At 37.3% G+C, this 13842-nt stretch overlaps 1 protein-coding gene across 1 annotated transcript in view; it reads right to left on the reverse strand.

The window, feature by feature from the left end:
• Positions 1-13842, reverse strand: part of LOC128205352 (uncharacterized) — a 53761-nt gene that overhangs the window by 19133 nt on the left and 20786 nt on the right. The window contains exons 11-13 of the mRNA XM_052906926.1: positions 9925-10030; positions 9307-9360; positions 3334-3617 (exon numbers count right to left, since the gene is read on the reverse strand). Of these exons, the coding sequence (XP_052762886.1) occupies positions 3334-3617; positions 9307-9360; positions 9925-10030 (444 nt within the window). The remainder of the gene's footprint in view (positions 1-3333; positions 3618-9306; positions 9361-9924; positions 10031-13842) is intronic.

Below are 13842 nucleotides of genomic sequence, written 5' to 3' on the forward strand. Positions count from 1 at the left end.
CCGATTATGAGTTCTAATGGGGTAAACAATCCATATTACCAGATAATGAGTTCTTATGGGGATAAACAATCCATATTACCCGATTATGACTTCTAATGGGGTTAAACAACCCATATTACCAGATAATGAGTTCTAATGGGGTAAACAATCCATATAACCCGCCAATAAGTTATAATGGGGTTAAACAATCCATATTACCAGTTAATGAGTTCTTATGTGGATAAACAATCCATATAACCAGATAATGAGTTCTAATGGGGATGAACAATCCATATAACCCGATTATGAGTTCTAATGGGGTAAACAATCCATATTACCAGATAATGAGTTCTTATGGGGATAAACAATCCATATTACCCGATTATGACTTCTAATGGGGTTAAACAACCCATATTACCAGATAATGAGTTCTAATGGGGTAAACAATCCATATAACCAGATAACGAGTTGCTATGGGGATAAACAATCCATATAACCCGATTATGAGTTCTAATGGGGTTAAACAACCCATACTACAAGATAATGAGTTATATTGGGATAAACAACCCATATAACCATATACTGAGTTCTTATGGGGATAAACAATCCATATATCCCGGTTATGAGTTCTATTGGGGTTAAACAATCCATATAACCCGATTATGAGTTCTAATTGGGATAAACAATCCATCTAACCCGACTATGAGTTCTAATTGGGATAAACAATCCAAATTACCCGGTTATGAGTTCTAATGGGGTTAAACAATCCATATAACCCGATTATGAGTTCTAATGGGGTTAAACAACCCATATTACAAGATAATGAGTTATATTGGGGTAAACAACCCATATAACCATAGACTGAAGTCTAATGGGGTAAACAATCCATATAACCCGCCAATAAGTTATAATGGGGTTAAACAATCCATATTACCAGTTAATGAGTTCTTATGTGGATAAACAATCCATATAACCAGATAATGAGTTCTAATGGGGATAAACACTCCATATTACCCGATTATGAGTTCTAATGGGGTTAAACAACCCATATTACCAGATAATGAGTTCTAATGGGGTAAACAATCCATATAACCAGATAATGAGTTCTTATGGGGATAAACAATCCATATAACCCGATTATGAGTTCTAATGGGGTTAAACAACCCATACTACAAGATAATGAGTTATATTGGGATAAACAACCCATATAACCATATACTGAGTTCTTATGGGGATAAACAATCCATATATCCCGGTTATGAGTTCTATTGGGGTTAAACAATCCATATAACCCGATTATGAGTTCTAATTGGGATAAACAATCCATCTAACCCGACTATGAGTTCTAATTGGGATAAACAATCCAAATTACCCGGTTATGAGTTCTAATGGGGTTAAACAATCCATATAACCCGATTATGAGTTCTAATGGGGTTAAACAACCCATATTACAAGATAATGAGTTATATTGGGGTAAACAACCCATATAACCATAGACTGAAGTCTTATGGGGATAAACAATCCATATATCCCGGTTATGAGTTCTAATGGGGTTAAACAATCCATATAACCCGATTATGAGTTCTAATGGGAATAAACAATCCATATAACCCGATTATGAGTTCTAATTGGGATAAACAATCCATCTAACCCGACTATGAGTTCTAATTGGGATAAACAATCCAAATTACCCGGTTATGAGTTCTAATGGGGTTAAACAATCCATATAACCCGATTATGAGTTCTAATGGGAATAAACAATCCATATAACCCGATTATGAGTTCTAATGGGGTTAAACAATCCATTTAACCCGAAAGGGGTTAAAGCTGCAATCTCACAGATTGAACGTTTGACAACTTTTTTATGTTTTTGTCTTGGAACGAGCCAATTGCGAACATGCATGTAAACCAGTCATATAAGACTGCTGACAAAACATTAGATTGTAGATTTTTACATTATTGAGTTCACAATTGATGTTTTATGCATTTTCCTAAACCGTTAGTAACGGTTTTAGCCATAAAACATTAATTTTGGAATGGAAATATGAAAATCAGCGATCTAATCTTTTGTCAGCAGTCTGATATCACTGGCTTGCAGTTATTTGCGCAAAAAAATTGCTCATTCCAATGCAAAAATAAAATTTGTTGTAAAAACGGTAAATCTGTGAAAGTGCAGCTTTAAACACTCAATATAACAAGATAATAGGTTTTTAAATCAGCAGTGACCTTGACCCTACGGGCAAAAACATAATTCCATGAATTATCTCCATAAACTCTTAATATATAGAAAATTGTGAACTCTAACTTAAATTAGTCGATGCAAGAGGTAAGTTTGACACCGCCCTCCCATCTGCTCGTTTTTCTACACTTTGTGAAACCTGGTTAAAACTACAATAATACATCGGATCAATTGTACGTTTGCATTGACTATTTGACTGAACGTCTCCGATGTACACAAGCCTGGTTGATGTGGTACACATTAAGTAGCCCACACGTACCAGTACCCGTCAAATATTTCCCTATTCTCAGTTAAACGCCTACTAAGTATTTGTATAAATAAAAGCACATACTCCAATCCAAAAAAGAGCATATATCAGCATATATGTATCATGGTATCCGATACACAAGGCATGTATCATTGTATCCGATACAGAGAGCATTTATCATGGTATTTAATACACAGAGCATTTATCATGCTATCCGATACATAGAGCATTTATCATGGTATTCAGTAAACAGAGCATTTATCATGGTATCCGATACCTAGAGCATTTATCATGGTATCCGATACACAGAGCATTTATGATGGTATTCAATACACATAGCATTTATCATGGTATTCAATACACAGAGCATCTATCATGGTATCCGATACATAGAGCATTTATCATGGTATCCGATACATAGAGCATTTTTCATGGTATTCAATACACAGATAATTTATCGTGGTATCCGAATTCTAAGCATAAAATAGAAACTGTTTCGATGGAAACTTGGTAAACAGTTGACCTCGTAAACACCAAATGTAAACAAATCCAACGCGTAGGGTTTTATATACCAGAACAAAACTATTTTCTATTCTTTAAAACTTAACTGTTTTGGCCTGAGATTATTTTGAGTCCGATAACAGTTTAAATCAATATCATAAATAAAAGCTGTAATTACCTATCTATAATGCATTGTTTGTAATAGTTTTGTATTCTTTTAATCAGATAGAAATAACCTTTTAATTGAAAGCTTGTAAAAGGTGACCAGGCACCAATATTTAAAGTACATTACTAGCGAGTTCGTGGACTGTATTTGTTCATGACAGGTGTGTGCTCATAACACACTTGATGTTCAATGTAGTCTCACCGTGTTGAGTTTAATTTGTTGACTATGTACATCAGCAGATAACTGAAGATTAGCATATATTGTACTGGTATAGTTTTCCCAGATCGTCACAACCGTGCTGTCCTCGGTGGCCAGAATCATGATGCCAGCGTCTGTTACTGTATCGCCGAGCAGAGCAAGCTGCGGGATATAATGGACCTTTCCTAGCGTTTCACGGGGAGGTATTTGCACATGCCTGCAGATATTATTACCAGGACCACAGACGTACGCAAATGCCGGATAAGCCTCAAGGATGTTAAAACATTCTGGAACATACAGAAAAAAGTACAAGTAGAAGTACATACACCACTTAATATTGTATAAATACACACTAAAGATAAAGTATATAAACATCATTATTCCACACGCAGTGCCTATCGCAAACAACGGTAGTCCGTATTCCACTCCGGAAGACTTAACGTCATAAGAAGTATCATTGTGCGATGGTAAAATGACGTCATAAAGCAAAATATTGCGTCATGAAAATGCCATGAAATCATATGTCTTTTAAGCGATTTGAACCAGTAATGTTATAACAAAATAGAGGATATTTGTTTATTTCAGTGTACGATCGTATGTTATGACCACGAGTGAAATTGAATTCAATTTTAAACTGAAATGAATAAATTTTCTGTTTCTTTTATGCTTATTTTCGGAGTTTTATTAGGGTTTTTTAATTTATTTCTAAATTACCCCCTTTTTGAAAAGAGTAGTTTTTACGCCGCTACCCGTGGGGCGCACCTCACGCTTAGTTATAGCTGTCAACTTTTCTATTTCCGGTTTGTTGAGAAAAAGTTCTCTGCTGTTCATTCTTAAAGTTTATTATTCGCTCGTTTTTTAGTGCAAAGCTTTTATGAACACTTATTGATGAAGTTTTATAAGTGCACACATGTTCCAAAAAATAACGAAAACATTTTGAGCGGGGCATTTATACATAATCAAATAACTACACCGCCAATTAATAAATGAAAATTTAGAAGGTCAAATGTGTTAGTAGCAAAACAAATGCGGAGACTCATTGGATTTTCAACAGTTTTCTTTGTTTTAGACTGTGTTCCATGATGCATGAATATTCAGTCATCTTATACTGCCAGAGACCAGTCTGTTTCGCTTAAAAACAGGTTTGTTTTCCAGGTAAAGAGTGAATGCCACGCTAGTTTGTTGACAAATTTTGAGGCGTGGGTGGGGTAAAAAATATCAGATTATCTGTAAATTGTTGTGTGAATTTTCCAGGAAGCTCGTTTTACGTATAACATTGACAAACAGTTCAAAATATATTTGAACGATGATATAAAATTATGTTTATGTTCGAACAGTTGTTTTCGTTTGTTATTTGTTTGGTATGAAAGCAAATGTTCGAACATTCAGCTTCAAGATCAAGAAAATGCTTGAAAAACGGGATAACCGGTAATAAACGGTAAGTTGTTAATATCCAAATATATATTTATTAAAATGTATAAAACAATTCTTTGATTTAAAAAAAAAAAATGCCAACATTTTCTGGTTCAAAGTGATCTGTTTTGATCAAGAGGAAGCTACTACAAAGAATTTTAAAAGTAGTTCTGAAAGTTGATATTTTCACTCCTTATTTTGCAGTGAAAATATCACATTGATATTTTCACTGTTGATATTTCATTGATAAAACCCCATATTTCATCGAAAAGCATGAAAGAAAAAGTTATCATTACAGTGTTTTGATTTCAATTAGCTAGCGTTAATGAAATGCGAATTTGACAAAAATCCACTCGAGGCGAATACCATCTCTCGAATCAAAAAGCAGAATTAATTAAAATAATATGTATGCGTATGTTTGATCTATGCCACTACCTCAGTGTGATTTATAACATGGTATTTATGCTAAAAGCTACAGAAACAAGCTCAGTAGCAAAGAGTTTTAACATAAACCCGGTTTAGTGGCACTGGGCCAAAGAAATAGAACACAAAATTACAGACAAGAAAAATAGAAGAACAGCACAAAACTCCACAAACAGCACAGTGCATACACACTATATATATAAAAAATAGGTATGTTTATCAAGAATTGTTAGGTACCGCCTTGGAACGGTCAGTAAAATGTAAATTTACTGGGGGTTTAAACTAGTTTTTGTGCACAAACCTCACTCTTATCCCAACAATCCTTAATAAAGATAAAACGCAAAAGGTAAATCTTATCAAAGTATGAATTAACGTGAGGAAACTTATCAATAAAACAAATAATAATTAACGTATAGGTAAACCCCAAGTACTTCTATGATTAGAGATCCCAACTCTATCTGCAGACGGAGGAAACAATTTAGAGCACCTAATGCAAAAACTTTTCAAAGGTACGATGCAGTCATCGTTAGAAACTATATATATCCCACACAGTCTGCCTTATAAAATAAAAGGTTTAGAACTGTATGATCATTGAGTTTCATAATAAAAAGCATCAATGTACTAAAACTGGGAACAAATAAAGAAAACATTATTAATTAAACACTCCGAGTCAGCCAAAAACGTGTTCGCCAAAAACGGTTTTAAAGATAATATGAATTAGCAATATCTTCATAAAAAATCAAAGGACTGAAAGTTTAGTTATGAAAGGATGCTATATTTAACCCTATATTCTGTTTCAGGTATTCATATTCAAAATCTAAAAGGAAAGTGCTCTTTAAAATATTGCATTTATATCCACGGTTTAAATAAAATCCAAGTAATTCATTAAGTCCATTTGCCCAACTACCTGCTGGAAACATTTTAATTTTACGAATTTTCTTTAAAACATCACCATAAAAATCGGGATGAGCAATACAATTAGCAATCAGCGATTTAAGACTACTATTGTACTTTGCTATGAGATTATAATGACCATTAGCAAATTTTGAGAAAGTTTTCCTTAATTTATAATATCTGAAACCCTGTTTTAGAAGTTTTTGCGTCATAAGTTTACTGCGAGAGCTGATTTTTTTTACATCCGTACATATTCTAGCAAATCTTATCAACTGTGCAATAAAAACACCATATGATGGTGAACTAGGAACATCACCATCTTAAGAAGGGTAATTAATTATTTTAAAATTAAAATCATCACGTTTATCATAAAGATTGATACTCAATATATCTTCCTTTACTTCTAGTTGCCGATCTAAATAGGATGCTTTTAAAACGGACGTATTAGATTTATTAAGTTGCAATTGTGAAGGGTATATCGAATGATTGTTATCTGTAAACACAGGATTATCTAAACTTAGAATATCATCAATATATCTTAAAGTGCTATTGAATTTATCAACAAGAGCTAGATCTCCAGACTTAGATAATTTCAACATATATTCACTTTCATAGCAGTATAAAAAGAGGTCTGCAAGTAAAGGTGCATAATTGGCACCCATTGGAATTCCAATCGTTTGCTTAATATATTGTTAAGCACCGAGACCTTATACCGTCTATTTTCAAAATCATTAACTTAATCTAAAGAATTATTGATAGACCAAAAGAGATTAATTCCAGATTTCTCATAAACTTTACTACAGTATTTTTTCACATGAAACTTTATAGCTGTTAAGCAGGATTTAAGTAAAATTGAAACTTGTTTAGTAGAACAAGAAATGGGATTAACAATAAATCGTATTTATACGGATTTGTATGCATTTAGGCAACCAGTGTATAGTAAGAATGTTTTTATGATCATCATTCAAAGGAACTTGAAATTTAGCATTAGAATCAATATGATTTTTAATAACACTTTCTTCATCGAGTTGGCTTGAAATGTAAGTTCTAGAAGAATGTAACTCTTCAATAACAGTATTTACATAATACAAACGTCAAACTATGATTACATTATTAGCTGCTTTATCAGCTGGTACAAATACAAGTTTTTTATGCAGGGATTTGATATCCATGATCAGCTTTGGAGTTATCGAAATAGACTTTGGGGGAAGGCCAACGGATAATTGTTGAAAAACTCTATTTTCTTATCTATTAGGTACAATATTTTATTCATCCACGGCAATAAGGCATTTGGTTTGACCCCTTCTCTTTTGCACAAGCTTTTACTATATTTGGAGAAAGTGTCTGTCAATTCTAATTTACATGTATGGAAATTAATTTCAGATGCTATCTGGTATTTTGGACCTTTATTTAGCAGTTTTCGAAGAATATTATTTTTAATAAAAGAAAAATCTCCTGTAACAATATGTCCAACAGGGTCGTAGCGGTACATGGAGTCAATACAATCTCAAGAAGAAAGTGTATTAGCGGAAATATCATCTTCTGATGCTACTTTATTATAATTAAATATGGTATTTCTAATAGGCTTTTTATATTTGTAACATATCATTGGCATTTCTTTAATCTTAAAGTAGTGTGGAATACATTTTTCTACATTTTTATTCTTAAATAAATTATTTAGATTAAGAAGATCTAAACCCTTATTGCTAAAAAAAGTTTAATGCGATATCTTTTGCTAGTATCAACATTTTCAATAGTGGGATGAAGGTAATGTTTCGTATATCCATTAACGATACAAGCGCATTCATACTTCGGATCAGTTCTTAAAATAATATTATCAGCTTCCCTATCAAGTGACCGTAAAGAAGTAACTGAAAGGGAACATAAAGTCGATGTTTGCCATTTAGTAACAAGATACTATTACACTGTTCCATATCAATTGTTCTACGTCGTTTTTATTTAATGTTTCCATTAATTCTCTTGCCATGTGCTCTTGTCTTGCGCTTACTATCTTTAAATAATGAAAAAATATCAATATTATTATATTTTGAAATATTACCTACATTAAATATATTATCATTAAGTCCAAGCGGATATGGGGTTTGCAAGCGTTTAATCCAGTTAAGTTCTGCGATGAATCTTGCTTTAAATTTATAAGAATTACTTTCCTTACCTGTAAATATAAGATGTTCTACTGGATGAATGGTTAATCTATCTAAACTATGTCCCGTCTTGTAAAAATGTTGATGTAGAAAATTTAAGGATTTAGTATTCTTTTTGATTTTATAAACATGTTCACGTAATCGGGCTTGCAATGGCCTCCCTGTCTGTCCTACATACTGTGTTCCACAAGTATCTACATTTCAGGTTAGAACATGATGATTTTCAAGAGACGTTATCCTTAAGTAAACAATTAAACGTCCTTTTATTTATGGTCGAGGTAATATTAGGGCTATTTCGAAAAAAAGAACAGCAAATACATTTCCCAGAATTGCACGAAGAAATTTTAGGAAACAAGCCCCATCGTAACTTTCGCACTATTGGTAATTTTAATGGAGAGACTACCATTCTTAAATTATTTGAGAACAGTTTATTATTTGAATCTGTATTATAACTTACTTGACAAGTATTAGCTAGATGTAAATTCAATCTACGAATATTACTACAGGTGTTTTTTTTAACAGTTCAGGGAAATGATGTTGATTCAAAGTTAACGAAGCCTGCCTCCTAGTTAAAGGTTTTTGGTTTATATTTTTAGGTACTGTATTCATAATTATTTGTAAGTATAGCCACCTCGTTTAAAGAAACGTTGCAGAACATTGCCAAAAAGCTATATTAGGGACTACCTAAAATCAACGTAACAAACTTGAGTGTAGGATCCTGGCATATTAAATGCGGTCTAAAAACTCATGAGTGATTAATAATTCAGTAATATAAATTGTGTGAATGGAATCAACACTGAGTGATTAGAAAAATGTAATACAACCTTTGTGTAAAAAAAGTCTTCAACATGGCTAAGATGATGTAAACTAAAAACTACCCATCTCAGTCTCTGCAAAACTGGAAATTATGACAACATTAAATGTAAGTGCGGGCGACTTTTTACTTATTTACTTTCTTTTTCGCCGAGCTTGAAAAACAACGAAAGCAGACGAGTTCATTTCGTTTCTTTCAAAACAGGAAACAACCCATATTTGCATGCCATGTTTTATTGTGAGGCAAATGAAAACAAATGAACAAGCATACGTGTTGGTGTCCACTCCTCCGTATTGAGATTGATTGAGCAATTCTGTTCCGGGCCTGAAAAATGTGATGTTAAACGCTATTAGTTCGAGTGCGTGCACGTGTGGGCACTACTTCTAGTGCATTACGTCATCAAGTAATGTGTACATTGTACCACTTAAAATGTACAGTATCTTGAGGAAAGTGATTATCGCGAAGCACCTACAAGTACAATTAAAAAGAAATCAACGAAGACAACTCTACTGTATTATTGACGTGTAATTGAATAGTATTAGTGTATCTGAGCACTGACTTCAAATGGCCTTAGACAGTCATGGGAAAGTATTTAGTATTCAAGTTTAAGAAAAAAAAAATTTCATCTATAAAATAATGTAACGCTGCGCTGTAGGCGAAAGTGCATTCATAGTACGTTGATTTACTTGGTTGGTAATATGCAAATTGGCATAACTAGTTCTCCGTGTGGAGGTTCAGTGCCTATATGTATAAGACCAGGCGACCCCTTCAAAGTCGAGGACGATTCTCTCTGAACGGATGTGTTACGTCTTTAGTATCGAACGTTACAACAACATAACAATGTGGACGAAATAAAGATAAACCTGTTGTATCTTCGAGCATACTCACGTGTACCGTAGTTAGGTCCTTGGACATCAGTTGGGATCAGTCTGGTCCCGTACCCCGATTCCTCGTGTATGCTGACAGAAACTTCTTCATCAGAGGTTACATGCACCTACGTGAAATAGAATCAACTGCAGCGCGTTATTTCATTTTAAAATTTTTAAAAAAAAATGTGTTTTTCACATACAAGCCTTAATTCTCAATAAGGTTATGAAAATAAAACATTTTATTTATTAATAAACATATAACCAGTGAGAAACCTGATTAAGGAAAATGACTAAAAATGTGTTTACGAGTAGGGAGCTTTCACCACTACCGCCTTTAAGGAGTGCATGTACCGTTAACGAGTAGGGAGCTTTCACCGCTGCCGCCTTTAAGTAGTTCATGTACCGTTACCGAGTAGGGAGCTTTCACCGCTGCCGCCTTTAAGTAGTACATGTACCGTTACCGACTAGGGAGCTTTCACCGCTGCCGCCTTTAAGTAGTACATGTACCGTTACCGAGTAGGGAGCTTACACCGCTGCCGCCTTTAAGTAGTTCATGTACCGTTACCGAGTAGGGAGCTTTCACCGCTGCCGCCATTAAGTAGTACATGTACCGTTACCGAGTAGGGAGCTTTCACCGCTGCCGCCTTTAAGTAGTACATGTACCGTTACTGAGTAGGGAGCTTACACCGCTACCGCCTTTAAGTAGTTCATGTACCGTTACTGAGTAGGGAGCTTACACCGCTACCGCCTTTAAGTAGAACATGTACTGTTACCGAGTAGGGAGCTTTCACCGCTGCCGCCATTAAGTAGTACATGTACCGTTACCGAGTAGGGAGCTTTCACCGCTGCCGCCATTAAGTAGTTCATGTACCGTTACCGAGTAGGGAGCTTACACCGCTACCGCCTTTAAGTAGAACATGTACTGTTACCGAGTAGGGAGCTTTCACCGCTGCCGCCATTAAGTAGTACATGTACCGTTACCGAGTAGGGGGCTTTCACCGCTGCCGCCTTTAAGTAGTTCATGTACCGTTACTGAGTAGGGCGCTTTCACCGCTGCCGCCTTTAAGTAGTACATGTACCGTTACTGAGTAGGAAGCTTTCACCGCTGCCGCCTTTAAGTAGTACATGTACCGTTACTGAGTAGGGAGCTTTCACCGCTGCCGCCTTTAAGTAGTACATGTACCGTAACCGAGTAGGGAGCTTTCACCGCTGCCGCCTTTAAGTAGTTCATGTACCGTTACCGAGTAGGGAGCTTACACCGCTACCGCCTTTAAGTAGTTCATGTACCGTTACTGAGTAGGGAGCTTTCACCGCTGCCGCCTTTAAGTAGTACATGTACCGTTACTGAGTAGGGAGCTTTCACCGCTGCCGCCTTTAAGTAGTTCATGTACCGTTACCGAGTAGGGAGCTTACACCGCTACCGCCTTTAAGTAGTTCATGTACCGTTACCGAGTAGGGAGCTTACACCGCTACCGCCTTTAAGTAGTTCATGTACCGTTACTGAGTAGCGAGCTTACACCGCTGCCGCCTTTAAGTAGTACATGTACCGTTACCGAGTAGGGAGCTTTCACCGCTACCGCCTTTAAGTAGAACATGTACTGTTACTGAGTAGGGAGCTTTCACCACTACCGCCTGTAAGTAGTACATGTACCGTTACCGAGTAGGGAGCTTTCACTGCTACCGCCTTTAAGTAGAACATGTACTGTTACCGAGTAGGGAGCTTTCACCGCTACCGCCTTTAAGTAGAACATGTACTGTTACCGAGTAGGGAGCTTTCACCGCTGCCGCCATTAAGTAGTACATGTACCGTTACCGAGTAGGGAGCTTTCACCGCTGCCGCCATTAAGTAGTTCATGTACCGTTACCGAGTAGGGAGCTTACACCGCTACCGCCTTTAAGTAGAACATGTACTGTTACCGAGTAGGGAGCTTTCACCGCTGCCGCCATTAAGTAGTACATGTACCGTTACCGAGTAGGGGGCTTTCACCGCTGCCGCCTTTAAGTAGTTCATGTACCGTTACTGAGTAGGGAGCTTACACCGCTACCGCCTTTAAGTAGTACATGTACCGTTACCGAGTAGGGAGCTTTCACCGCTGCCGCCATTAAGTATTACATGTACCGTTACCGAGTAGGGAGCTTTCACCGCTGCCGCCTTTAAGTAGAACATGTACCGTTACTGAGTAGGGAGCTTACACCGCTACCGCCTTTAAGTAGAACATGTACTGTTACCGAGTAGGGAGCTTACACCGTTACCGCCATTAAGTAGTACATGTACCGTTACCGAGTAGGGAGCTTTCACCGCTGCCGCCTTTAAGTAGTACATGTACCGTTACCGACTAGGAAGCTTTCACCGCTGCCGCCATTAAGTAGTACATGTACCGTTACCGAGTAGGGAGCTTTCACAGCTACCGCCTTTAAGTAGTTCATGTACCGTTACTGAGTAGGAAGCTTACACCGCTACCGCCTTTAAGTAGTTCATGTACCGTTACTGAGTAGGAAGCTTACACCGCTACCGCCTTTAAGTAGTTCATGTACCGTTACCGAGTAGGGAGCTTACACCGCTACCGCCTTTAACTAGTTCATGTACCGTTACTGAGTAGGAAGCTTATACCGCTACCGCCATTAAGTAGCACATGTACCTTTACCGAGTAGGGAGCTTTCACCACTATCACCTTTAAGTAGTACATGAACTGTTACCGAGTAGAGAGCTTTCACAACTACCGCCTTTAAGTAGTTCATGTACCGTTACCGAGTAGAAGGCTTTCACCACTACCTCCTTTAAGTAGTACATGTACCGTTAACGAGTAGATAGCTTTCACCACTACCTCCTTGAAGTAGTACATGTACTCTGACCGAGTAGAGAGCTTTCACAACTACCGCCTTTAAGTAGTTCATGTACCGTTACCGAGTAGAGAGCTTTCATCACTACCGCCTTTAAGTAGTACATGTACTGTTACCGACTAGAGAGCTTTCACCACTACCGCCTTTAAGTAGTACATGTACTGTTGCCGAGTAGAGAGCTTCCACCACTACCTCCTTAAAGTAGTACATGCACAGTTACCGAGTAGAGAGCTTTCACCACTACCTCCTTTAAGTAGTACATGTACTCTTACCGAGTAGAGAGCTTTCACAACTACCGCCTTTAGGTAGTTCATGTACCGTTACCGAGTAGGGAGCTTTCACCACTACCGCCTTTAAGTAGTTCATGTACCGTAACCGAGTAGGGAGCTTACACCGCTGCCGCCTTTAAGTAGTACATGTACCGTTACCGAGTAGGGAGCTTTCACCACTACCGCCTTTAAGTAGTACATGTACCGTAACCGAGTAGGGAGCTTTCACCGCTGCCGCCTTTAAGTAGTTCATGTACCGTTACTGAGTAGGGAGCTTACACAACTACCGCCTTTAAGTAGTACATGTACCGTTACCGAGTAGGGAGCTTTCACCGCTGCCGCCTTTAAGTAGTTCATGTACCGTTACTGAGTAGGGAGCTTACACCGCTACCGCCTTTAAGTAGTACATGTACCGTTACTGAGTAGGGAGCTTTCACCACTACCGCCTTTAAGTAGTACATGTACCGTTACCGAGTAGGGAGCTTTCACCGCTGCCGCCATTAAGTAGTTCAAGTACCGTTACTGAGTAGGGAGCTTACACCACTACCGCCTTTAAGTAGTACATGTACCGTTACCGAGTAGGGAGCTTTCACCGCTGCCGCCTTTAAGTAGTTCATGTACCGTTACTGAGTAGGGAGCTTACACCGCTACCGCCTTTAAGTAGTACATGTACCGTTACCGAGTAGAGAGCTTTCACCACTACCGCCTTTAAGTAGTACATGTACCGTAACCGAGTAGGGAGCTTTCACCACTACCGCCTTTAAGTAGTACATGTACCGTTACCGAGTAGAGAGCTTTCACCGCTACCGCCTTTAAGTAGTACATGT

The sequence above is a fragment of the Mya arenaria genome, chromosome 10 (assembly GCF_026914265.1).
Source record: "Mya arenaria isolate MELC-2E11 chromosome 10, ASM2691426v1".
Lineage (NCBI taxonomy): Eukaryota > Metazoa > Mollusca > Bivalvia > Myida > Myidae > Mya > Mya arenaria.